The sequence below is a fragment of the Carcharodon carcharias genome, chromosome 10 (genome assembly GCF_017639515.1).
Source record: "Carcharodon carcharias isolate sCarCar2 chromosome 10, sCarCar2.pri, whole genome shotgun sequence".
Lineage (NCBI taxonomy): Eukaryota > Metazoa > Chordata > Chondrichthyes > Lamniformes > Lamnidae > Carcharodon > Carcharodon carcharias.
Window position 1 is genome coordinate 139,464,812 of NC_054476.1, and position 24,846 is coordinate 139,489,657.

Here is a 24,846-nt window from a genome sequence, read left to right on the forward strand (position 1 = left end):
GGAATCAGGGGTAAACTTTCCGCTCATACCTAGCACAAAAGAAGATGGTTGTGGTTGTTAGAGTCAGTCACCCAGCTCCAGGACATCACTGCAGGAGTTCCTCACAGTCGTGTCCTCAGCCCAACCATCTTCAGCTGCTTCATCAGTGACCTTCCTTCCGTCATAAGGTCAGAGCGGGGATGTTCACTGATGATTGCACAATATTCAGCACCATTTGTGACTCAGATACTGAAACAGTCCATGTCCAAATGCAGCAAGACCTGGACAATATCCAGGCTTGGGCTGACAAGTGGCAAGTAACATTCACGCCACACAAGTGCCAGGCAATGACCACCTCCAACAAGAGAGAACCTAATCATCACCCCTTGACATTCAATGGCATTACTATCACTGAATCCCCCACTATTAACATCCTGGGGATTATCATTGACGAGAAACTGAACTGGACTAGCCACATAAATACTGTGGCTACAAGAGCAGGTCAGAGGCTAGGAATCCTGTAGCGAATAACTCACCTCTTGACTCCCCAAAGCCTGTTCACTATCTACGAGGCACATGTCAGGTGTGTGATGGAAACTCCCCATTGGATGAGTGCAGCTCCCACAACACTCAAAAAGCTTGACACTGTCCAGGACAAAGCAGTCCAATTGTTTGGCACCACATCTACAAAAATTCACTCCTCCCACCATCAATGCAATTAGCAGCAGTGTGTACCATCTACAAGGTGCACTGCAGGAATTCACCAAGGTTCCTTAAACAGCACCTTCCAAACCCACAACCACTACCATCTAGGAGGACAAGGGCAGCAGATAAATGGGAACACCACCACCTGGAAGTTCCCCTGAAAGTCAATCACCGTCCTGACTTGGAAATATATCGCTGTTCCTTCACTGTCACTGGGTCAAAATCCTGGAACTCCCTTCCTAAGAGCACGGTGGGTGTACTTGCACCACATGGACTGCAGCGATTCAAGAAGGCAGCTCGCTATCACCTTCTCCAGTGGAACTAGAGATGGGCAATAAATGCTGACCCAGTCAGCGAAGCGCACATCCCCCAAATGAATAAATAAAATGTGTCATAGAGGTCCATAGCACAGAAAAAGGCCCTTCCAGCCCATCGAGTCTGAACTGGTCAAACAAGTACCTAACTATTCTAATCCCATTTGTGGTTGACTCAAATGCGCGCTGAACAAGGGCACTTAGGGATGGGCAATAAATGCTGGCTTAGCCAACAATGCCCACATCCCATGAAGGAATTAAAAATACTTTCTTACTAGGATAAACTTTCCCTAAGAGTTATTAAATATCTCCTTAAAAGTCTGCCACTGCATCTCTACTGGTCCTACTTTTTAACCTAGTTTCTCAGTTCACTTCAGCTAGCTTTTGCTTTCATACCCTAATAATTATCTTTATTCAGATTTAAAACACCTTAGACCTACACTTCTCACCATCAAACTGAACATGAAATTCTATCATATTATGATTGCTCTCACGTGGAGGCTCCTTTACCATGAGATTATTGATTAATCCTATCTCATTGCACATTACCAGGGCAAGAGTCGCCTGCTCCCTGGTTGGCTCTGGAACATGCTGCACTAAGAAATTGTCCCACATAGACTCTATGAACACATTTTCCAGGCTAACTTTGCCAATTTGATTCACCTAATCTACAGATAGATTAAAGTCACCTATGATTATTGCGGTACCTTTCTTAGATGGCCCATTTGCTTCTTCCTAAATACCCTGTCCTATAGTGCTGTTACTGTAAGGGGGCCTGTGCTTGTGGCCCAAACACAATGTGTTATGATCCTAGTTGATGTTACTACTGGACAAGCCAAATCCCAGGATGGAATCTGGCTTGATAGATCCTAACTTTTATTTTTTTGTTTAGATACGTGGAGAGTGGCTACCGAACAGAGCCACAGGAGTCAGCTGATGAACTTTTAACAAAGGAATAAAACATTTATTAAACCAGAAAAGATGAAATATATTATAATATGCTTTCACCCACAACTATACCATTACAGATATATACAGATTTGTAAGGATAACACAAGTTACAAAGGTTATCTTATACTCTAATGTTCACAGTAAGTACACAGTCCAGGTAAACCAGTAGGCGACCTGTGGTCAGGCACACCACCCTCTGAAACCAAGTGACAGATGCCAGCCCAAACAGATGCTATGGATTTCTCAGACGCTTATCACACAGTGAGCCAACTGGTCTCACTGAACTCCGTCTTTCACACGAGGGTTTCCAGTCGCCATTCTTGAAGAACTTGGTCTGGAATCTTCTCTCAAGCAACGCTTTCGCTCAGACACCTTCCACAAGAGTCCACCTCCACGCTTTCGAACTCTTCTTCTCTCAAATGCTCAGCCATGCCAACAGTACACCACTGCTTCACATGCCCATAGTAAAGAGTTACAGACCTTCAGCTGCCTCCTTGGTCTCTCTGACTTCTTGCAAGCCTATATTGCTTTAAATCTGTGTCCTGCAGCTTTCTTCTCTTTAAGCCTGAAGCTTGGAGCCTTTGTCCCTGCTCCTTACTTTCACTTCCACAGAACAGAACCTTGTACAGATTCCTGTCCTTGCCCTTTGACTGGACTGTCCCCTTGGAATCTTCCCTGTTCCAATCCCCTTGATTTTGGGACTTTCTTCTTTAGTGTCTGGAACCTGCTTCTGCAGTTTCCTCTTCTGTCCTGTCTCTTTGGAGTCCTGGCTTCAACTAAACTCAAATTGATTTATTCAGTTTTCTTTGTGTGTGTGTGTGGGTGGGTTTTCCTCTCTGAGCTCCTGTTGCTGGGCAACAGCACAGTTTTTGCTCTACTCTTGTGTTTGTTTTATTCCCCTTCAAGAGTCATAAAACTCATTAGAAATGCAGTTATACAAACAGAGCTTTGGACCTGCTCAAAAATGAAACTAGATCCCAGGTTTCACCTTTCAACCCACAAATAGAAAAATTATATAAATTAAACTTAAACTTAAAGATATACCTTATTGCTAACACACCCAAATACACATGTAACATACTTAAACTATCTCTCCAGCAAATGACAGAAATCTGATGATATCACAAACTTGTGGGGTCCTTTCTTGAATTGCAATAACCGGACTAGCAACCCAGAGATTATGAGTCCAAATACCACTAAGGGCACTGTTTTTAAAATTCATTTATGGGATGTGGGTGCCACTGGCTGGGCCAGCATTTATTGCCTATCCCCAATCGCCCTTGAGAAGGTGGTGGTGAGCTGCCTTCTTAAACCACTGTAGTCCCTATGGTGTAGGTACACCCACAGTGCTGTTACGGAGGGAGTTCCAGGATCTTGACCCAGCGACAGTGAAGGAAAGGCGATATATTTTCAAGTCAGGATGGTGAGTGGCTTGGAGGGGAACTTCCAGGTGGTGGTGTTCCCACATGTTTGCTGCCTAGATGGTAGCAATCGTGGGTTTCGAAGGTGCTGTCTAAGGAGCCTTGGTGAAATCAGATTGAATAGTCTGATAATCTGTGGTCTGGCAGCAGAAAAATAAACGGCAGTTTGCATTGCCAGAGTGCAACAGTGGAGGTGTAGCCTCTGTCCAAATCTAATCCTGGCCAATGTCCATTCTTTAGGTTTCTGTCAGAGAATAAGCTTTGCTCATTCCCAGAACAGCGGCTGGAGCATTAGCATTGCAAGGATGGGAAGCCTGTGATGCTCCCGATGCATTTCTTTTTAGTATTGAAAGTGCAAGCCCAGGATTTTTCTGTCTCCCTGGCAGGTAATTTGGAAACTGGATCCAATCACACAGTAAAGTTCATTAGAGATCAGCAGAGTCTGCAGGAGCACTGCATCAAGCTTCAGCTGAAGTCCTGGAGCACTGAAAGGAGCTGATGATTGAAATTCAAGGGATAGAAAGTTGAGTGGGAATGAAATGAACATGTGTTTTGTTTGCAGGGCACTCCGGGCCTGTCACAACAGGGTATTGCTGCCGACACACTATTGAAAGGAGCAATCAGCAAACTGGCCACTGAGGAATCGGGCAGCCCTGAGCAGTCCCGGGAAGAAGCAATATCAAAAGGCCATGTCATCTACGAAAGTAAGAGTGGCCATATACTCTCATATGATAGTAAGTTCTCTATTTCTTTATTCCTCACATTGGACTTCACACAAAAGTTTCTAAAAGTGTTTTGCTGTCCTCCAAGCTCTTCCCCCACATTCAATCCTTTTAGATTGAGGTCACATTCTTCTGCTCACATGAAACATCAATTGGAAGTAAGATGGGTTGGACCTGAAATTTGCAAATAGTTAATGGATCTGGCAGTATCTGTGGAGAGAGCAATGGAGTTCAAGTTTCAAGTCCGTGACCTTTCATCAGAACCAGGAGAGGGATGAAAGATCATCAACCGGAAACATTAACTCTCTTCCTCCCTCCTTAGATGATAATGGACCTGCTGAGAATTTCCAGCAAGTATTTTGCTTTTGGATGTAAAGTCTCCTGATTCTACATTGCTCTAAGATGTTAGGAGAGGTGGATGCAGCTCTAAGGTTCCCTTGAGTGGGTTATGGAAAGAAGCATTTTTTCTATGTTTGGCTGCAGTGCACAGGAAGAGGAGGAATTGGAAATCTTGATAGTTCATTAATAAATTCATGCCTTAGTCCCATTCCTAACATCTGTTAATTAAACTTACCTGGGACAACAGTAGAGGTTCTACACTGTCTGAATTCCCCTGGATTAGGAAGGAGAAAATCAGCCATGGCTGCTGCTCCCAATCATTGCCCCGTAAGCCTATGGAAGGTGAACATGTGCAGAGATCAGGCAAGGATAGAACTGGGTTTGGCTATGATGCCCCAACAGTTCAATAGCTGACCAACATTCATCGTCTAGATTAACAGATGAAGAATAGACTAATGGATAGGGTATTAGAAGTCCAGTAGACAAGGCTCCTTGAAAGGACAGAGAAGGAATAAGTTGGAAGTACTGTTTTAAAAGGGAATGGAAATGTCTATTAACAGGAAATTAGTTTAAAATATTGAACGTATTATGCTTGCCTTGCTATGGAAAGAAGCATTTTTTTCTATGTGTGGCTGCAGTACAGTGAAGGAGGAGGAACTGGAAATCTTTGAAATTTTTTCAGTTGTGGTGGCCCCAGCCAGGTGCATAGAAAGTAGAAGAGAATAAGGAAGGGCATAGAGTTTGAGATATAAGGTAAGCTGTCGCTAATAAGGAGAGTTGTGGGTCATTGAATACCAGACAATATTTTGCTGGGCGTTTGGGGATTTTTGCTATTCATTCATTTGTTTGACTCTTTCACTGCCAAAATGATAATATTTTGCCACATCATTGAAATGTCACCATTTTAATCTACTTCAGTGTTAAACTGCACCAACATAAGGATGCGTTCCATAGATTTTTCACCACATTATGTGGAACTAATCTGATATTTCTTGTGTAATTCACTATGAATTGAATCATTTTGTTTGACTTTAGTAATTGTTTATATGAGGCTGGGAATTCTGCAATGACTAACTCACCTCCTGACTCCCCAGAGCTCGTCCACAATCTACAAGGCACAAGTCAGGAGTGTGATGGAATACTCTCCACCTGCCTGGATGAGTGCAGCTCCAACAACACTCGAAGTTCGACACCATCCAGGGCAAAGCAGCCCGCTTGATTGGCACCCCATCCACTATCTTAATCATTCGCTTCCTCCACCTCCGATGCACAGTTGCCACAATGTGTACCATCTACAAGATGCACTGCAGCAACTCACCAAGGCTGCTTCGACAGCACCTTCCAAACCCACAACCTCTACCAGCTAGAAGGACGTTGACAACAGGTGCATGGTAACATCACCACCTACAAGTTCCCTTCTGCCACACACCATCCTGACTTGGACCTATCTTGCCATTGTGTGAATGGATCTTTAAAATATATTTTGGGTAATATTGTGTTATTCTGTAAACAAGGCTGAATGTCTGTGTGTGTGTGATTTAATTAAGTTGGGCAAGAGTTTGACAGGAGTCAGGTTGTCTGGGGGTTTGGAAACATGAAAAGATTGAAGGTGTTAGTACAAAAAAATTTGTTATATCTAATATTTGCATTTTTAGAGAAGCTGAGGGGTTGTTTGAATATCAAAGGGGAGTCAGAAGTAACAAGGAAATGTTTGCATCTTGTAGGTATTCATAGGTAACAAGTAGTGGGGATATGATCTTTTATTGACCCAAAAGCAAAGACAAGATGGAAACATGAAAGATCTTATATTTGGAACGGTTTGAGTTTCAAAGGAGTGTGAGAATAATGGGACTGAGATGAAAGGGAAAAAAAGTATATTGGAGTTATTGTGGATAGCTGTTGAGCTGTTATTGTTGGAAATAGCTAGAGCTCTGGACAGGGGAGGATGCAGTTTGAATCACCCATCCAGTCAAACTAAAGAATTCTTGGGCTGTAGCAAGCAGTTTTATTCTGAAGTGAATTCCATCACAGAGTGGAAGAGGGTAAAGGTCATGTGGTACACTTTTATTGAAGGTACAGTAGTTTGCCTTGTGTACTACTACTGGATTTCATATTTAATTATTTAAAAGGGAGTGTTGCCTGGAAAGCATTTACTTGCGGCTTTGACCAAGTAGAGAGTTTTGGGGCAATGTTTTGTAAGACTAACCTTAATCGTGTAACTGTAATTTTGTGTGCTTAAGTTTTCTTTTCTTGTCAATAAAACTACTTTTATTTTTTTTTTAAAACACGAAAGTGTTACTGGACCCCTTACTGCTGAGATTGGTTATGCCGTCTTCTCTTTTTCAGAATACAAAAAAAAACATAGTGGCCCGTAAGCCTAGTTTCCCTCTGGGATTTGGTTTGCGCAGTTATTAACAGCAGATGTGGCCATAACACCGTTCCTTCACTGTCGCTGGGTCAAAATCTTGAAACCCGCTCCCATCAGCACTGTGGGTGTACCTGGAGCAGTTCAAAAAAGCGGCTCGCCACCATCTTCTCAAGGACAATTAGGAAAGCACAATAAATGCTGGCCTTGTCAGTGACACCCACATCCTAGAAAGATTTTTTTAAAAGTACCAGGAGCCTAACTTTAATTCTCTGATGTATTGTGTTCACCCAGCAGCTTTGTCACATGACCCATTCTTGGTACTTCATGCCCATTGGTGCTCACTGACTTGTTAAGAGTCAGTTTAAACAGTTATAACAGTTAACAGATAAATAACATAACAGTTATAACATATAATAGTTTAAAGAGAAATTCAAATCTTCAGTTATTAGCCACAAGAATGACATGTCAAACACTATCAGTTAAACTATTTATTTTTCATAGGCAACTTATACTGTAAACTACTGAACAGTTTGCCCCTTTCTATGTCAATGGCAACTGGAAACCCCAATTTTGTTATATTACTCAGTCTCTTAAGTAGACATCTAATCTCCTGGAACCAATCCAAAGTGTTTCGTAGCTCCCAAAGGTTTACTTCTGTTTTTTTCCCCTTTCCCAATACTTGTCAATGTATCAGCAATTACATTGTTACGGTCTGATTACAATCATCATGTTGACTGATAATTACATTGTTAAGACGATTGCATTGTTAATACAACTGATGAGCATTGGCTCATCCATAAATGGGTACAGCTGTAACACTCCAGGGGGGAAAGGAACTGGCTGAAGAATAGACCACTTCAGGCTCATTCTACCTTTATATGCAATCATTGGAATTAGCAATACTAACTTCCACGGTGAGAGCTTTTCTGGGGATTCTCCCTCTAGCTTCAGCTAAGAAAACCCTCCAGCCTTGTTCTAACTCCTCACAAACTCGGTCTTTAAGCTGCCCCTCTGGATATTTTTGGGTTTATAGAGAAGCTTGTAATCTGATCTCAAAACAGCCTCCTCTATCCCTTTCTACATAGCAATGGGAAACACATTAGCCTTGTATCCAAGTACAAATGTTCTTCAGCTATCTCTGAACACCACTGCCTTTCACCTTAGAAGCAAAGGGACAGGTCCCAGCGCAACTGTTTACAAGTTGATATCCGTAGCACCTTTCTGGATCTTAGGAAATTCAGGGTCTTCTCAGTGTGGACTTAGAAACAGCTGTCATTATCCCCAGGTGTAATCATCCAATACCTTCATTTCAATAAAATAATTTTTTTTGATTCATTCACCGGATGTGGGCTTTGCTGGCTTGGGCAGCATTTGTTGCCCATCCCTAGTTGCCCATGAGAAGGTGGTGGTGAGCTGCCTTCTTGAACTGCTGCAGTCCATGTGGTGTAGGTACACACACAGATCCTTTGATCTTTCACAATTAACCCAGGTTTATTGTCAGATAGACTCCAGAATATGTCACGTGACCCCTTTCATTTATCTGAAATTTTAAAGATACAATTGTAAATTATAACACTGCTTCAAACCAAAAGATATAGTCCTAAAACATAATAAACATATAAATCTCACTTGTAACACACTCCAGACTGACATTCCATGTTCATTGGCTACTCGCTCATCCAGATTGATACACCATGCCCACTGGATTTTACAGCGAGTAACTCACCTCCTGACTGCTTTCCACCATCTACAAGGCACAAGTCAGGAGTTTTTTTTTTGAATACTCACCATTTGCCTGGATGAGTATGGCTCCAACAGTACTTAACCTTGACACCATCCAGGACAAAGCAGCCTGTTTGATCAGCTTCCCATTCACCACCTTAAACATTCTCTCTCCACCACTGCCACACAGTGGCAGCAGTGTGTACCATTACAAAATGCACTGCAGCAACTCGCTAAGTCTTCTTCAACAGTACCTTGCAAACCCACAACCTCTACACCTAGAAGGAAAAGGGCAGCAGACATGGCCAGCTGCAAGTTCCCCTCCAAACCACACACCATCCTGACTTGGAACTATATCACTGTCGCTAGGTCAAAATTCTGGAACTCTCTTTAACAGCACTGTGGGTGTACCTACGCCACATGGACTGTAGCAGTTCAAGAAGGCAGCTCACCACCACCTTCTCAAGGACAATTAGGGTTGGACAATAAATGCTGACCTAACCAACGATGCTCGTATCCCACAGACGAGTTAAAAAAACTGATGCATTCATCTCTTTGCTGTCAATGGGATCTTACCATGTACAAAATGGCATGACATTTGCATATATAGGTCATGGTACGTCAGAATAATTAATTCTTTGTGGAGCTGCTGGAGATGTGATAAGGTGTCCTGCGAGTCTTTATATTCCTGTCACTTGTTCTTGTCGAAAGAACGTGCAGGGTTGCAGGGGAGTGGGACTAGATAAAAGGCTCTTTCAGAGAGCCAGTGCAGACTCGATGGACCAAATGGCCGCCTCCTGCACTGTTAAAGACTCCGCAGATGCTGTCAGACCTGCTGAGTTTTTCCAGGTATTTTTGTTTTTGCAGTAATTCTATAATTGTTCTTCATTCCACCAGCTATAAAAAACATACGAGAGGGAACCAGGAGTCCCAGAACAGGCCATGAGGTCCACGGGGTCAAGCGGACCTATGACCTAATGGAAAGTGGATTAAGTCGAGTCCCAGTGCGTGAGTCCTCAGTGTCTGCACCTTATGAAGGTACGACTGTGTGGGTGTGTGTCATTGTCTGATATTTCAGCTAGAGTTTCCTTTCTGTTAATTTGCATAATTGTATCAGGTATCTTGACTTTGGACCATGGTGTCAGTCTCCAGGAACTAGTATCAAAGGGCTGAGGAGAAAGAATTCACTGAAGCTCCTATGTGCCTCCAGCACAAATAACCATCCAATATGTTACCTTTTGGGCACTTTCAGGGGAGATTGTATTTTACCCTCTTGCACACAAGGTTTTAATCTTAGGATTATAGGTCTGATCCGTTTGAAAAAGAATGCTTCAAAAACTGTTCTCGTTTGATCAGTTCTATCAACTTCTATCCACTGGGGAGGGTTGAGGTATTTCAACTATTTGCTGAACAGAGGCTCACTCCCTGGATTTGCAGTTTAACCACATGCATGAAATGGTGCAACTTTCATTACATTTGACCTGTAATTACTTAGTCTTTTGTTAATGATTTATTCCATGTTTCTACTGTAGCTATTGAGGAATTAGTTGTCTCTTCTTTAAAAAGAAATGTCAGTAATAATTTAGTAGCAGAAAACAAGAGCAGCGGCCTTGGTAAGTAGGACCCGGTGAGTAAATTAGAGAAGTGTGATATTTTTAAATAAGTTGCTATACTTGGATTTAACTGAGAAGCGCCAAGTATAAGGGAAATTTAGGGCCAATATTATAAAATAATCCAAAGTAGAACAAAGTTAACATAAGGGAAGTAGAGTTAAGACATGGCAGGGCAGCTCGGTAGAGTGGAATGTGTTTCCTGTAATATGTGCAAAGTCATGGATGCTACCAATGTCCTAGCTGACCACATGTGCAGGAAGTGCTGTCAGCTGCAGAAACTTGAGCTCTAGATTTCAGAGTTTGAGCAGTGGCTGGAGTCACTGTGGTGCATCCACGAAGCTGAGAGCTACGTGGATAGCACATTCAGAGGGGTGGTCGAACTACAGCTTAAGGACCTGGAGACAGAGAGGGAATGGGTGACCACCAGGCAGCCCAAGAGAGGTAGGCAGGTAGTGCAGGAGTGCCCTGGGGCCCCGTTTACAAACCAGTTTTCTGTTTTGGAAGCTGGTGAGGGTGCTGGTTCCTCAGGAGTGCAGTCAGATCCAAGGCTGTGGCACCACGAGTGGCTCAGCTGTACAGGAGGGGAGGCAGAAGACAGAAAGAGAAATAGTGATAGGGGATTCATTGGCTGGGGGAGGAGACAGGTGTTTCTATGGCTGCAGATGTGACTCCAGGATGGTATGCTGCTTCCCTGGTGCCAGGGTCAAGGATGTCACAGAACGGCTGCAGGGCATTCTTCTGGGGGAGGGTGAACAGCCAGAGGTCGTGGTCCACATTGGTACCAATGACTTATGTAGGAAGGGAATGTGTTCCTGCAATCGGAATTTGGGGAGCTAGGTGTAAAATTAGCAAGCAGAACCTCAAACGTAGCAATCTCCAGATTACTCCCAGTGCCACGTGCCAGTGAGTACAGAAATAGGAGAATAAGAGAGGTGAATGCGTGGCTGGAAAGCTGGTGCAGGAGGGAGGGGACACTGGGACTGTCTCTGGGGAGATGAAACCTGTACAGGCCAGACAGGTTGCACCTGAACAGAGCTGGGACTGAGTTCTTTGCGGGTCGTTTTGCTAGTGCTGTTGGGAGGGCTTTAAACAAACTCGGCAGGGGTGTCAGAACCAGGAAGGAATATTAGAGAGGAATACCAGGGTGCACAAAATACTGGGAGAGACAGATTGCACTAATATAGAGAATAGTAAGTTCATAGATGAAGTTGGGGTGAGGGAGAAAATAACAAAATCTAAACCAGGGTATGTATGTGAATGCATGGTGTATAGTAAATAAGATTGGGGAGTTACAAGCGCAGATTGCCATGTGGAAATATAATGTTGTGGCAATAACAGAGACCTGGCTCAAGGAAGGGCAGAACTGGGTGCTAAATATTCCCAGGTACAAGGTGTTCAGAAAAGATAAGAAAGAAGGAAAGGAGGAGGGGTGGCAGTATTGGTTAAGTGGAGCATTGCAGTGCTGGAGAAAGAGGATGTCCCAGAGGGTTCAAGGACAGAATCAATTTGGCTAAAGTTAAGGAACAAAAAGGGTACAATTACATTGCTCGGTGTAGTCTATAGACCGCCAACTAGTGAGAAGGACGTAGAAGAACAAATCTGCAGGGTAATTACAGAGAGATGCAGGCATTATAGAGTAATTATAATGGGTGACTTTAATCACCCGGATGTAGACTGGAACATTGGTAGTGTAAAGGGCAGAGAGGGGCCAAAGTTCCTAGATTGTGTTCAGGAAAATTTTCTACAACATTATGTGTCCAATGCAACAAGAAAAGACCATTGTTGGACCTAGTTCTTGGAAATGAGGCAGGCCAAGTAGATCAAGTGTCAGTAGGGGAACATTTAGGAGACAGTGATCATTGTATTGTACGTTTTAGGATGATGATAGAAAGGACGATAGGCAATCCAGAGTAAGAATAATTAACTGGATGAGAGCCAACTTCAATGGGGCAAGAACAGAACTGGGCCAGATAGACTGGAATGAAAGATTGGCAGGAAAAACTGTAGCTGAACAATGGGCTACCTTCAAAAAAGAATTGTTTTGGGCACAGTCAAGGTATATTCCATCGAAAGGCGAAAGATAGGACAGACAAATCCAGAGCTCTCTGGATGAAAAAGGAGATAGAAATTAAGATAAAGAAGAAAAAGTGTACTTATGACAAGGGTCAGGTAGAAAATACTACTGAGGGCTAAGAAAAATACAAAGGGTTCAGGGGGAAGGTGAAAAAGCATATTAGAGAAGTGAAGAGGGATTATGAGAAAAGACTGGCAGGCAGCATAAAGGGGAATCCCAACGTCTTCTATAGGCATATAAATAGTAGAAGGGTGGTAAAAGGGGGAGTAAGGCCAATTAGGGACCTAAAAGGGAATTTACACATGGACGAAGGGGCTGAGGTATTAAATGAATACTTTGCATCCATCTTTACCAAGGAGGTAGATGTTACCCCGGCCATGGTGACAGATAAGGAAACTCTGTCACTAGAAGGGTTCAAAATTGATAAGGAAGAAGTGTTGTATCGTGTCAGTATTTAAAGTTGACAAGGCACCGGAATGCATCCGTGGATATTGAAAGAAGGGAGAGTAGAAATTGCAGGGGCACTGGCCATAATTTTTCAGTCTTCCCTAGACTCAGAGGAGGAGCCAGAGGACTGGAGAATTGCAGACATTACGCCCTTGTACAAAAAAGATTATAAGGATAAGCCCAATTACAGATCAGTCAGCTTAACTTCAGCAATGAGCAGGATTCTAGAAACAATTATTTGGGTTAGAATTAGTAGTCACGTGGAAAAATACGGGTTGATAAGGAAGAGCCAGCATGGATTTCTAAAGGGAAAATTGTGTTTAACTTCTTGCTTTTTTTGAAGAGGAAACAGAAAAGGTCATTGAGGGTAATGTTGCTGATGTGGTGTACATGGACTTTCAAAAGGCATTTGATACAATGCCACACAACAGACTTGAGAAAAGTTATTGCTCATGGAATGAAAGGGACAGTGGCAACGTGGATACAAAATTGGCTGAAGAATAGGAAGCAGAGAGTAATGGCCAGTGGATATTTTTCGGGCTGGAGGAAGGTTTGTACTGGAGTTCCCCAGAGATCGGTATTGGAACCCTTGGTTTCCCTCGTATATGTTAATGACCTAGGTCTTGGTGTGCAGGGCACAATTTCAAAGTTTGCGGATGATACAAAGATAGGGAGTGTTGTAAACTGGGAAGAGGACAGTGTAGAACTTTAAAAAGCCATAGTTGGTGGAATGGGCAGATAGGTGGCAGATGAAGTTCAATGCGGAGAAGCGTGAGGTGATGCATTTTGGTCAGAAGAACATGGACAGACATTATAAATAAGGGGTGAAATTTTGAAGAGGGTCCAGGAGCAGAAAGACCTGGGTGTATATGTGCATAGAGCATTGAAGGTGGCAGGACAAGCGAAGGGAGCAGTTAATAACACATATAATATGCTGGGCTTTATTAATAGGGGGATGGAGTACAACAGCAAGGAGGTTATGCTGAATTTATTTAAAATACTCTTTAGACCTCAGCTGGAGTATTGTGTACAGTTCTGGACGCCACATTATAGGAAAGATGGTAACACATTGGAGACAGTGTAGAAGAGGTTTACAAGAATGGTTCCAGGGATGAGAAACTTCAGTTACAAAGATAGATTGGAGAGGTTGGGACTGTCCTCCTTGGAGAGGAGAAGGCTAAGAGGAGATTTGATAGAGTTGCTCAAAATCATGAGGGGGCTGGACAGAGTAGATAGGGAGAAGCTGTTCCCGCTCATAAAGAATCGAGATTGAGAGGGCATAGATTTAAAGTGATTTGCAAAAGAAGCAATTGTTATGTGAAAAAAAACTTTTTCACACAATGAGTGGTTCGGGTCTAGAATGCACTATTTGGAAGTGTGGTGGAGGCAGGTTCAACCGAGGCATTCAAAAGGGCATTAGATGGTTATTTGAATAGAAACAATGTGCAGGAGTACAGGGAAAAGGCAGGGCAATGGCAGTTGATCATAATACTCATTTGGAGAACCGGTGCAGACACAATGGACCGAATGGCCCCTTCTGAGCTGTTAAAATTCTGTGATTGAAAATCAGCTCTGTTTCCCTGATACAGGTCTCATCAGTCGTGCGAGGGAAAGCCCACATTTATCAGAATCCAAAGACAGGACGGTTCCATCAGGATCAATAATGCAGGGTAAGCTTCCTCTTCAGTTCCTGTCAGGCACATCGATTTCAACCAGATCAGAGCACCTTGAGATATCTAAATGGCTTTTGGATTGTGGGTTATAGGTGTTGAACTGTACTTGCTTCATGAAACTGTATATGTTGAAGTTTGACTGGATCCGGAACAAAAGACTTGAGATGACAGGATCCTGTTTAAAATACTTTTTTTGTTCTATATTCAATTATTTTTCTCTGTTTGCGAAAGCTATCAAACAGTGGCTGCGAGTATAATTCAGGTTATATTTTATGCATTAAGTGCCATATCTTGTTCTTTAGAAACTGCAGGAATAAATACAATGTGTTCCTTACCACTGTTTAAAATGCTGATGACCCAGAGCATTTGCACTGAGCCCTTTATCCCACCAAAGTAATTCAGAGCATTGACTAGCCTTTACAATCCTTCTACTCACTTAAAAATTTATGGTGTTTCCTTGTTTGTAATGCTGTTCTGTTAGGTACACCAAGAGCCTCCAATGAGACCTTTGAAGAAGGCATGAAGTACAGTAAACAGATTAAGCGGGAAAGCCCACCACTGCGAACCTTCGAGGGGTCCATCACGAAAGGCAAACCTTACGAGGGAGTTACCACCATTAAAGAAATGGGTCGCTCAATCCATGAAATTCCAAGACAAGAAAGTCGCAAAACCCCAGAAATGGTACAGACCGGCCGGTCGATCGTGGAAGGATCTATATCTCAGGTATCTCTTCCCTTTCTGCAATCTATCAAAATCTTATTCCTATATTTATTATATATTTTAATAAAACAAATGTAGTTGCAAAAAGTATTGTATAATCCTGATCTACACATCTGCAGACCTGTGATCTCTATTTGCTGGAGTCAGTCCTTGGGTCAGTTTATTTAAGTTGTTGCTGTGGCTTAGTGTGTATCACTGATTCAGAAGAATGTAGTTTCAAGCCCCACTGCAGAACTTCAGCCCATAATCCAAGCTGACACTGGGTCAGTACTGAGCGAGTGCTGCACTGTTGGATGGTGAATACTGAGGGAGAGCTGCACTATTGGAGGGACAGTACTGAGGGAGTGCTGCACTGTCAGAGGTACAGTACTAAGGGAATGCTTCACTCTCAGAAGGACAGTACTGAGGGAATGCTGCACTGTCAGAGGAACAGTACTGAGGGAATGCTGCACTGTCAGAAGGACAGTACTGAGGGAATGCTGCACTGTCAGAGGGACAGTACTGAAGGAATGCTGCACTGTCGGAGGGACAGTACTGAGGGAATGCTGCACTGTCGGAGGGACAGTACTAAGGGAGTGCTGCACTGTCGGAGGGACAGTACTGAGGGAGGGGCAGTACTGTTGGAGGGTCAGTATTGAGGGAGTGCTGCACTGTTGGTGGGTCAATACTGGGGGAGTGCTGCACTGCCAGAGGTGCCATCTTTCTTACCGGACATGAGAACAAAACTTTAACTGCCCTCTCAGCTAAATATAGTATCCCACGGCACTATTTACAGTGCAGGACGATTCTCCCTGATGCTGTGGTCAGTATTTATCCCTCAACCAAGATCATCTAAAATAGATTTACTTGTCATCCTTCTTGTGGACCTTGATTTTCAAATTGGGTGTGAAGCCTTTGGGGGCATTTTGAGGATATGAAAGGTGCTTATATAAATACATGTTATTTCTTAATGAAGGATGACATTGCTGGGGGAAAGACACTGAGTAGTTTTAGTTCCTGTCTCCTTGAGTTGCTCCAGGAATAGATTAAGATACCAATGATTAACTGTACACGTTTAAATTCTGGAAAATTCTGTGCTTTGTGTTTGTTACTTCTAAGTGACACACATTGCAACAGGGTGTGAATTGGAGTGCAGAGCCCCTGGGTGCTGGGTCTGCTGGCAAATGGCCAAGGAGAAGGCATGCTGCTGACAGGCACTGCATCCAGCAAAATGGCAAACCAGGCACTTCTGTTTACCGGCCAGTAGGTATTACCAAGCTGCAACTCGCAGTGCATTGAACTACAACTGGTATGCACAAGGTGGCATCATACCATCTGGGTCTAATGTAGACCAGTGGGTACAAATTGTTTGCTATGATTAGTCAACAACTCTGTCATTATCCTTGTACACAGTGATTACCAGAATGGACCTTGGTCTTTTATTTTTGTCCGGTTGTTCATATCTACACAGACCTGTTCCTAGGAGTTTTACTGAAGGAGGTGGCGACTCAGTGATTTGACCCCACTTTCTGGACGTTCTTTGTTTAAAATCCTTGTTTAAAGATTTTAAGTTGAGTCCAATTCCATGTCCTACATGGAGCAAATGTCCTAAAGAGTAAGGAAGGGACCTCAGGCCTTTTCTAACTCAGTTAGAGAGGGTGGAATTTATTTCAGTAAATGACAGACATGGACCAGGATCTTTAGGGTGGGGGGGCGGGGCCCGTTCACCGACACGTAAAATGACGCGGGATGACGTTGGGCGGAACTCCTGACATCACCCCGCGTCATTTCAATTTTTAGGTCGGTGGGGGCACAGCCAAATCAGCTGCGCACCAGCCGACCTGTCAACGGCCTACTGAGGCCATTTAAAAAGTAATTGAGATAACTAATGGACCTGCCTGTCCAACCTTAACGTTGCAGGCAGGCCGGGAGCCCTGGCGGGCTTCAGAAAAAGCATGAAATCTCATTTACGGACGGGATGAGGTTTCATAAGGGTTTTTCAAATTTTAATAAATGTATGCTTTAAAGTGATGGACGTGTCCCATCTCGTGACAGCGTCACCTGAGGGGACATGTCAGAGAAATTTTATTTTTGCAACTGCATCATTTTTAAATTTGGCGCCGATCTCCCTGAGGCAGCACTTAGCCTCAGGGAGATCAGTGCGCTCTTTTGCTCGCATGTGCGAAAGAGCGCACTCTTGGCTGAGGAATCTACCCCCCCCCCCCCGCCACCAACCTGCACAGGGAGCGCATAGCGCTTCCTAGTGCTTCCTGGCGGAAGTCACGCTGGGCGGGCCTTAATTGGCCCAACCACATAAAATGGCAGCACGCCCCCAATCAGGAACGCCGATCGGAGGCGCGCCTGCTCCTGCACTTCCCCCCTGACGGGGGGAAAATTCTTCCCATGGTAAATTTAAATTCAATTTTTAAGACTTTTGAAAGCATGATTAATTTAGAAGCATTAACTTGGTAATCCGATAAGGTCTCACACAGGAGGTTAGTAAACAAAATTAGAGCACATCGGATAGTGGGTAATATACTGGCATGGATTAAGGGTTGGTTAACGGGATTGGGATAAATGGGTCATTCTCAGGATGACAGGCTGTGACTAATGGGGGACCGCAAGGATTAGTACTTGGGCCCCAGCTGTTCACAATCTATATCAATGATTTGAATGTGGGGACCAAATGTAATATTTCCAAATTCATGGATGACACAAAACTAAATGGGAATGTGAGTTGTGAGGAAGATGTAAAGCAGCTTCAGGGGAATTTAGACAGGCTTAGTGAGTGGGCAGAAACATGGCACATCGAATGTAATATGAAAAGGTATGAAGTTATCAACTTTGGTAGGAGGAACGGAGGTGCAAAGTATTTCTTAAAATGGTGAGAGATTGGGAAGTGTTGATGTCCAAAAGGAACCTGGGTGTTCTTGTTCATAATTCACTGGAAGCTAACATGCAGGTGCAGCAAGCAATTAGGGAGGTAAATGGTATGTTGGCCTTTATTGCGAGGGGATTTGAGTACAGGAGTAAAGAAGCCTTGCTTCATTTGTATAGAACCTTGATTAGACTGCACCTGGATTATTATTTTGGTTACCTTAGGATCATAGGGATTAATTTGGTGAACCTTCATTGCACTCCCTCTATATCCTTCCTTAGGTAAGGAGACCAAAACTGTACACAGTACTCCAGGTGTGGTCTCACCAAAGCCCTATATAATTGTAGCAAGACTTCTTTACTCCTGTACTCAAATCCTCTTGCGATAAAGGCTAACATACCATTTGCCTTCCTAATTGCTTGTTTCACCTGCATGTTAGTTTTCAAGTGACTTATGAACAAGAACCCAATCTCTCCCCATTTAAGAAATACTCTGCATTTCTGTTTTCCCTACCAATTTGGATAACTTCTCATTTTTCCACATTATTTTCCATCTGCCATGTTCTAGTCCACTCCATACCTAAGGAAGGATATACGTGCCAGAGGGAGTGCAGCGGAGGTTCACCAGACTAATTCCTGGGATGGCAGGACTGTTTTATGAGGATGGATTGAGGAGATTGGGCCTGTATTCTCTAGAGTTTAGACGAATGAGAGGTGATCTCATTGAAACTTACAGAATTCTTATCGGGCGTGACAGGGTAGATGCAGAAAGGATGTTTCCCCTGGCTGGGGAGTCTAGAACCAGGGGACACAGTCTTAGAATAAGGGGCAGGTCATTTAGGACTGAGTTGAGGAGGAATTTCTTCACTCAGTGGGTAGTGAATCTTTGGTTTTCTCTACCCCAGAGGGCTGTCACTAAGTATGTTCAGGACAGAGATCGATAGACTTCTAGATATGAATAATATTAAGGGATATGGTGATTCCACAGGAAAATGGCAGAGGTAGATAATCTGCCATGATCTAGTTGAATGGTGGAGCAGGCTCGTGGGGCTGAATGGTCTGTAATGATGGAACTGTATAAAATGCTGGTTAGGCCACAGCTGGAATTTTGTGTACAGTTTTGGTCACCACATTACAGGAAGGACTTAATTGTTCTGGAGAGAGTACAGAGGATATTTACAAGATCGCTGCCAGGGCTTGAAAATTGCAGCTATGAGGAGAGATTGGATAGATGAGGATTGTTTTCCTTAGAACAGAGGAAGCTGAGGTGTGACCTAATTGAAGTGTACAAAATTATGAGGGGCCTAGATAGGGTAGACAGGAAAGACTTGTTTCCCCCTAGCTGAGGGGTCAATTACCAGGGGGCATAGATTTAAGGTGATTGGTAGAAGGATTAGAGGGGACACGGGAAAAACTTTTTCACCCAGCGGGTGGTGGGCATCTGGGATTCACTGCCTAAGTTGGTGGTTGAGGCTGAAATGCTCAACCCATTTAAAAGGTACCTGGATCTGCATCTGAAGTGCTGTAAGCTGCAAGGCTACAGACCAGGTGCTGGAAAATGGGATTAAAATGAGCGGCTAGTTTCTTTTTTGACTTTTTCTAGCTGGCACAGACATGATGGGCTGAATGGCCTCTTTCTGCACTAACTTTTCTATGGTTCTATGTTCCTATGCTGCCAGGCAGTCTTCTACAGAAAGTAAGAGTAAGAGCAAAGTCCCCAATTTTAAGAATCCTGTGCCTGAAATAACTAATTTTGTGTTGTTATAGGGAACCCCAGTGAAGCACGAGAGCCAGTCTGCTATTAAACATGATGTAAAGTCTCTGATAACAGCATCCAGCAAACACCCACACCCCATGCACCAGCTGGAGATGATCTCGGAGGGCGTGAAGGTTGTGGAAAGGAAGTATGAAGACATGAAGCCTGCTGACCAGTTACGGGGCCGCCACAGCGCGGTGGTCAGTTCTGGAACCTCCGTGCTCAGGTCAACAATGCACGAAGCTTCAAAATCTCAGCTGAGTCCGGGTCTCTATGAAGATCCCAATGCAAGGAGGACCCCACTGGGATATCCTGGCTTCATTCCCAGGGGCCCACCAATGGTCAGCAGACCACAAGAAGGTAAACTCGTGTGGCTTTCACTGCTCGATCCATTTGGGAGTAAAAACAATAAGGATGTCCTGTGATTATTTCTGAAGGCCAATGTTGTACAAATAAGTAATATAAGATTATGTGGCTTGTAAATTAACTAAGTGCAGTAACATCTCAGCACTGGCCTTACTGCTGATGCATATAAGCCCTTATGTCCTGTGATCGCAGGTGTTATGACTTCAGGGAAGTCGACTGGCCATGAAAGGAAGACCACGCTGGTTCCAGCACAGAGAGAGAACATGTCTGTTAAGTCCCCAGTCTCTGTGGTGGACCCATCTGCAACTCTTAGCCCTTACGACTCTCTACATGGACGAGGGAACCCTGAATATAGAAGCCATGTTCCTCACCCCTTCGAGCAGACGATGGCTTTCCATCGAGCATTAGACCCAGGTAAGGGTATTTGATGATGGGAGCTGGAAAGTACTAGTAATGTTCCATATCTGCCCTTGTGTGTATTTTTATCGAAGATCACCTCAAATGGATAACGGTCAGCAATGATTAGGATTATCCTCACTTTTGTCTTGAATTTTTTTATTTTCTTGAAAGCACAGCATCATACTGAGAGATATCACAACAGCATTGCCACTAAATGACATTTACGTCACAGACCTAGGTAGGATCAGGGTTTCAGTAGAACATATACAGACTTTTCCTGGGTCTTCAGTCTATGATTACAATGGTTTATTCAAGTGCATTATATATCATGTGATAGTATCTGTCCCGGTTAGCCTAGCTGTTGCTATATTCTCCTCACACTCCTGTCATTGCAGGTGTGACCACATTAGTTCAATGATTTGACTGCACTATACAGGGACAGTATACTTCTGATAGCTATCCTGCCCCCAGTCCAATCTTTGTATGACAGGATTAAGGGAACCAAAGCAATATAATTGCATTTGAGTGTTGATCAGTGAACACAGGCTGCTGGCTGTGGCAGGCAGCTATGGTATCCTTGTTCTGATGTTCTCGTTGCTTTTCCTTTCAGCTTACCTGTTTCCCCGGCAGCTTTCTCCTAACCCCAGTTACTCAAATCACTATCAGCTGTATGCAATGGAGAACACACGACAGACCATCCTCAATGACTATATCACTTCCCAACAAATGCAAGTTATCACCAAGCCAGACGGCACCAGGGGAATGTCGCCACGAGAACCTTTAGGTGTCCCCTATGCTGCTGGATCCAGAGGTGAGATCCTGTTTGTTTGTTCATTAAATGAAGCTTTGTTTTGAATTCTGGACTAATGAAAGTGCCTGAATTACAGCAATCATCGAATTGGGACCAGTGTCGCACACAATACTGGTGCCAGGTGGGAGCAGTACCCCTCCTATGGACAGAATAACCTACATCCCAGGGAACCAAGCCCCTTACCCAGGCAGATACAACCACTCCCCGATATCACCAGGTAAGAATACCATTTGGAACCTTACTAACAGAATTTTTTTAACCAATTATGACTGAATTCAATATAAATTAAAACAATGATTACAGCAATGACAACACCTAGCATTATTTGACCTTGTACAAACACATGCAGCAAAGACAGAGAGTCCCAAAGGCTGTGTTGCCTAGCTGGTGTCAAGGTTAAGAACATATCTTCTGGGCTGGAGAGGAACTAGGAGTGGGAGGGGAAGGATCCAGTTGTCGTGGTACATGTAGGTACCAACGACATAGGTAGGACTAGGAAAGAAGTTCTGCTGAGGGACTACGAGCAGCTCGGGGCTAAATTTAAAAAGCAGAACCACAAAGGTAATAATCTCTGGATTACTACCTGAGCCACGTGCAAATTGGCGTAGGATAAATAAGATTACAAAGGTAAATGCGTGGCCCAAAGATTGATGTGGGAGAAACGGGTTTCGATTCATGGGGCACTGGCACCAGTACTGGGGAAAGGGAGAGCTGTTCTATCGCTATGGGCTTCATTTGAACCATGCTGGGACCAGTGTCCTGGTGAATCGTATAACTAGGGCTGTAGATAGGACTTTAAACTAATTAGTTGGGGGGAGAGTTCAATTGAAGGGAAGTTTAAAAAATCAAAAAGAAACAAGAGAGCAGAGATGCAGGGTAGTGAAGAGGCGAACGATAATCAAAGTGTGACAGGAAGGGGCAGAAATTATAAGCCAAAGAGTGCAGCAGAAATTAGAACCAGAATGAGTAATAATGGTAAAAGTCAAAACTTAAGGCTCTTTATCTGAATGCACGCAGCATTTGTAACAAGATAGATGAGTTGATGACACGAATAGAAATAAATGAATGACTTGATAGTATTACAGAGACATGGTTGCAGGGTGACCAAGACTGGGAACTCAATATTGAAGAGTATTCGACGTTCCGGAAAAACAGGCAAAAAGGAAAAGGAGGTCAGGTAGCTTTGTTACTAAAGGAAGGTATCAGTGCAGTGGCGAGTAGTGATATGAGTGCAATAGATCGTGATGTGGAATCAGTTTGGGTGGAAATAAGGAATAGCAAGGGAAAGAAGTCACAGGTGGAAGTCGTCTATAGGCCCCCAAAATGTTGCCCCACTGTAGGACAAAGTATGAATCGGGAAATAATGGAGGTGTGTAAGAAGGGCACTACAATTGTCATGGGTGATTTTAATTTGCATATTGACTGGACAGATCAGATTAGCAGGGGTAACATGGAAGACAAATTTGTAGAGTGCATCAGGGATTGTTTCTTAGAGCAATATGTTGCAGAACCTACCCAGGAACAGGCTATTTTAGATCTAGTAATATGTAGTGAACTGGGATTAATAAGAGATCTTGTAGTTAAGGACCCTCCAGGGGGTAGCAATCACAACATGGTAGAATTTCAAATTCAGTTTGAGGGTAAGTAAGTTGCAAACCTGTGTCCTCAACTTAAATAAGGGCAATTACAAAGGTATGATGAAAGAGTTGTCTTAAGCAGGCTGGGAAAATAGACTAAGGGGAAGGTCAGTGGATGAGCAGTGGCGGACATTTAAGCAGATATTTCATAATGCTCAAAAATTTATCCCGGTCAAAAAGAAGGACTCAATGAGAAGGATGAACCACCCGTGGTTAACAAAGGCAATCAAGGAGAGTATCCAATCAAAAACCAAGGCATACAAAGCAGCAAAAACTAATGGTAGGCCAGAGGATTGGGAATTTTTTAGGAGCCAGCAGCGGATGACTAAAAAGCTAATAAAGAGGGAGAAAATTGATTATGAAATATAAAAACAAACAGAAAGAGCTTCTGCGGGTATATAAAAAAGGGGAGTAGCTTAAGTGAGCATGGGACCCATGAAGGATGCGACTGGAGAATTGATTACGGGGAACAGGGAAATGGCAGATAATTTAAAGCAATGTTTTGCATCGGTCTTCAAGGTGGAGGACACTATAAACATTCCAAAGATATCAGATAAGCAAGTAGCTAACGAGAGGGAAGATCTTGTAACAGTCTTTATCACGAGGGACAAAGTATTTTACAAACTAATGGGACTAAAGGCAGACAAGTCGCCAGGACCTGATGGCCTGCATCCAAGGGTTTTAAAGGAAATGGCTGCAGAGATAGTGGAGGCATTGGTCGAAATATTCCAGAACTCACTGGATTCCAGGAGGGTCCCAGCGGATTGGAAACCCGCTAATTTGATGCCCCTGTTCAAGAAGGGAGGGAGACAAAAAGCAAAAAACTATAGGCCAGTCAGCCTAACATCTGTAGTTGGGAAAATGCTAGAGTCCATTATTAAGTAAAAAAAATAGCAGGACATTTAGAAAAGCTTAACACAATCAAACAGAGTCAACATGGTTTTGTGAAAGGGAAGTCATGTTTGACAAATTTGCTAGAGTTCTTTGAGGATATAACAAACAGAGTCGATAAAGGGGAACCGGTAAATGTTGTGTATTTGGCTTTCCAGAAGGCATTCAATAAGGCGCCACATAAGAGGTTATTGCACAAGATAGGAGCTCACGGTATTGGGAGTAATGTATTAGCATGGATTGAGGATTGGTTAACACACAGAAGACAGAGAGTCAGGATTAATGGGTCTTTTTCAGGTTGGAAAGATGTAACTAATGGAGTGCTACAAGGATCAGTCCTAGGGTCTCAATTATTTATTACCTATATTAATGACTTGGAGGAGGGGGCAGAGTGTAATGTATCCTAATTTGCTGACTATCCAAAAATAGGTGGGAGGGCATGTTGTGATGAGGGCATAAGGAATCTGCAAGGGGATACAGGTTGAGTGAGTGGGGAAAAAACTTGACAGATTGAAAGTATGAGCTCATGCAGTTTGGCAGGAAGAATCAAAAGGCAGACTATTATTTAAATGGAGAGAGACTCCAAAAAGGTGCAGCACAGAGGGATCTGGGTGTTGTTGTGCATGAAACACAAAAAGTTGCATGCAGGTGCAGCAAGTAATTAAGAAGCTAAATGGAATTTTGGCCTGTATTGCTAGGGGGCTGGAGTTTAAAAATAGGGAAGTCTTGTTACAACTGTACAGGGTGTTGGTGAGGCTGCACCTGGAGTACTGTGTACAGTTTTTGTCCCCGTATTTAATAAAGGATGTACTGGCATTGGAGGCAATTCAAAAGAAATTCACTTGGCTGATTCCTGGGACAAAGGGGTTGACTTATCAAGAACGGCTAAACAGGTTAGGCCTTTATTCATTAGAGTTTAGAAGAATGAAGGGTGATCTTACTGATAAGCACAAGATTCTGAGCAGGCTTGACAGGGTAGATGTTGAGAAGATGTTTCCATTAGTGGGAGAATCTCAAACTAGGAGACATATTTACAGAATAAGGGGGCACTCATTTAAAACTGAGATGCGAAGGAATTTCTT

The 24,846-nt window shown here is 43.3% G+C and overlaps 1 protein-coding gene across 12 annotated transcripts in view; it reads left to right on the forward strand.

The window, feature by feature from the left end:
- Positions 1 to 24,846, forward strand: part of ncor1 (nuclear receptor corepressor 1) — a 404,095-nt gene that overhangs the window by 322,046 nt on the left and 57,203 nt on the right. For 11 of the 12 annotated variants that reach the window (XM_041197143.1, XM_041197144.1, XM_041197133.1 and 8 more), the window contains 8 exons: positions 3,933 to 4,104; positions 9,419 to 9,559; positions 14,245 to 14,325; positions 14,810 to 15,051; positions 19,672 to 20,020; positions 20,219 to 20,440; positions 21,036 to 21,236; positions 21,313 to 21,453. In XM_041197143.1, the coding sequence (XP_041053077.1) occupies positions 3,933 to 4,104; positions 9,419 to 9,559; positions 14,245 to 14,325; positions 14,810 to 15,051; positions 19,672 to 20,020; positions 20,219 to 20,440; positions 21,036 to 21,236; positions 21,313 to 21,453 (1,549 nt within the window). The remainder of the gene's footprint in view (positions 1 to 3,932; positions 4,105 to 9,418; positions 9,560 to 14,244; positions 14,326 to 14,809; positions 15,052 to 19,671; positions 20,021 to 20,218; positions 20,441 to 21,035; positions 21,237 to 21,312; positions 21,454 to 24,846) is intronic. The other variant, XM_041197136.1, reaches the window with a different exon arrangement.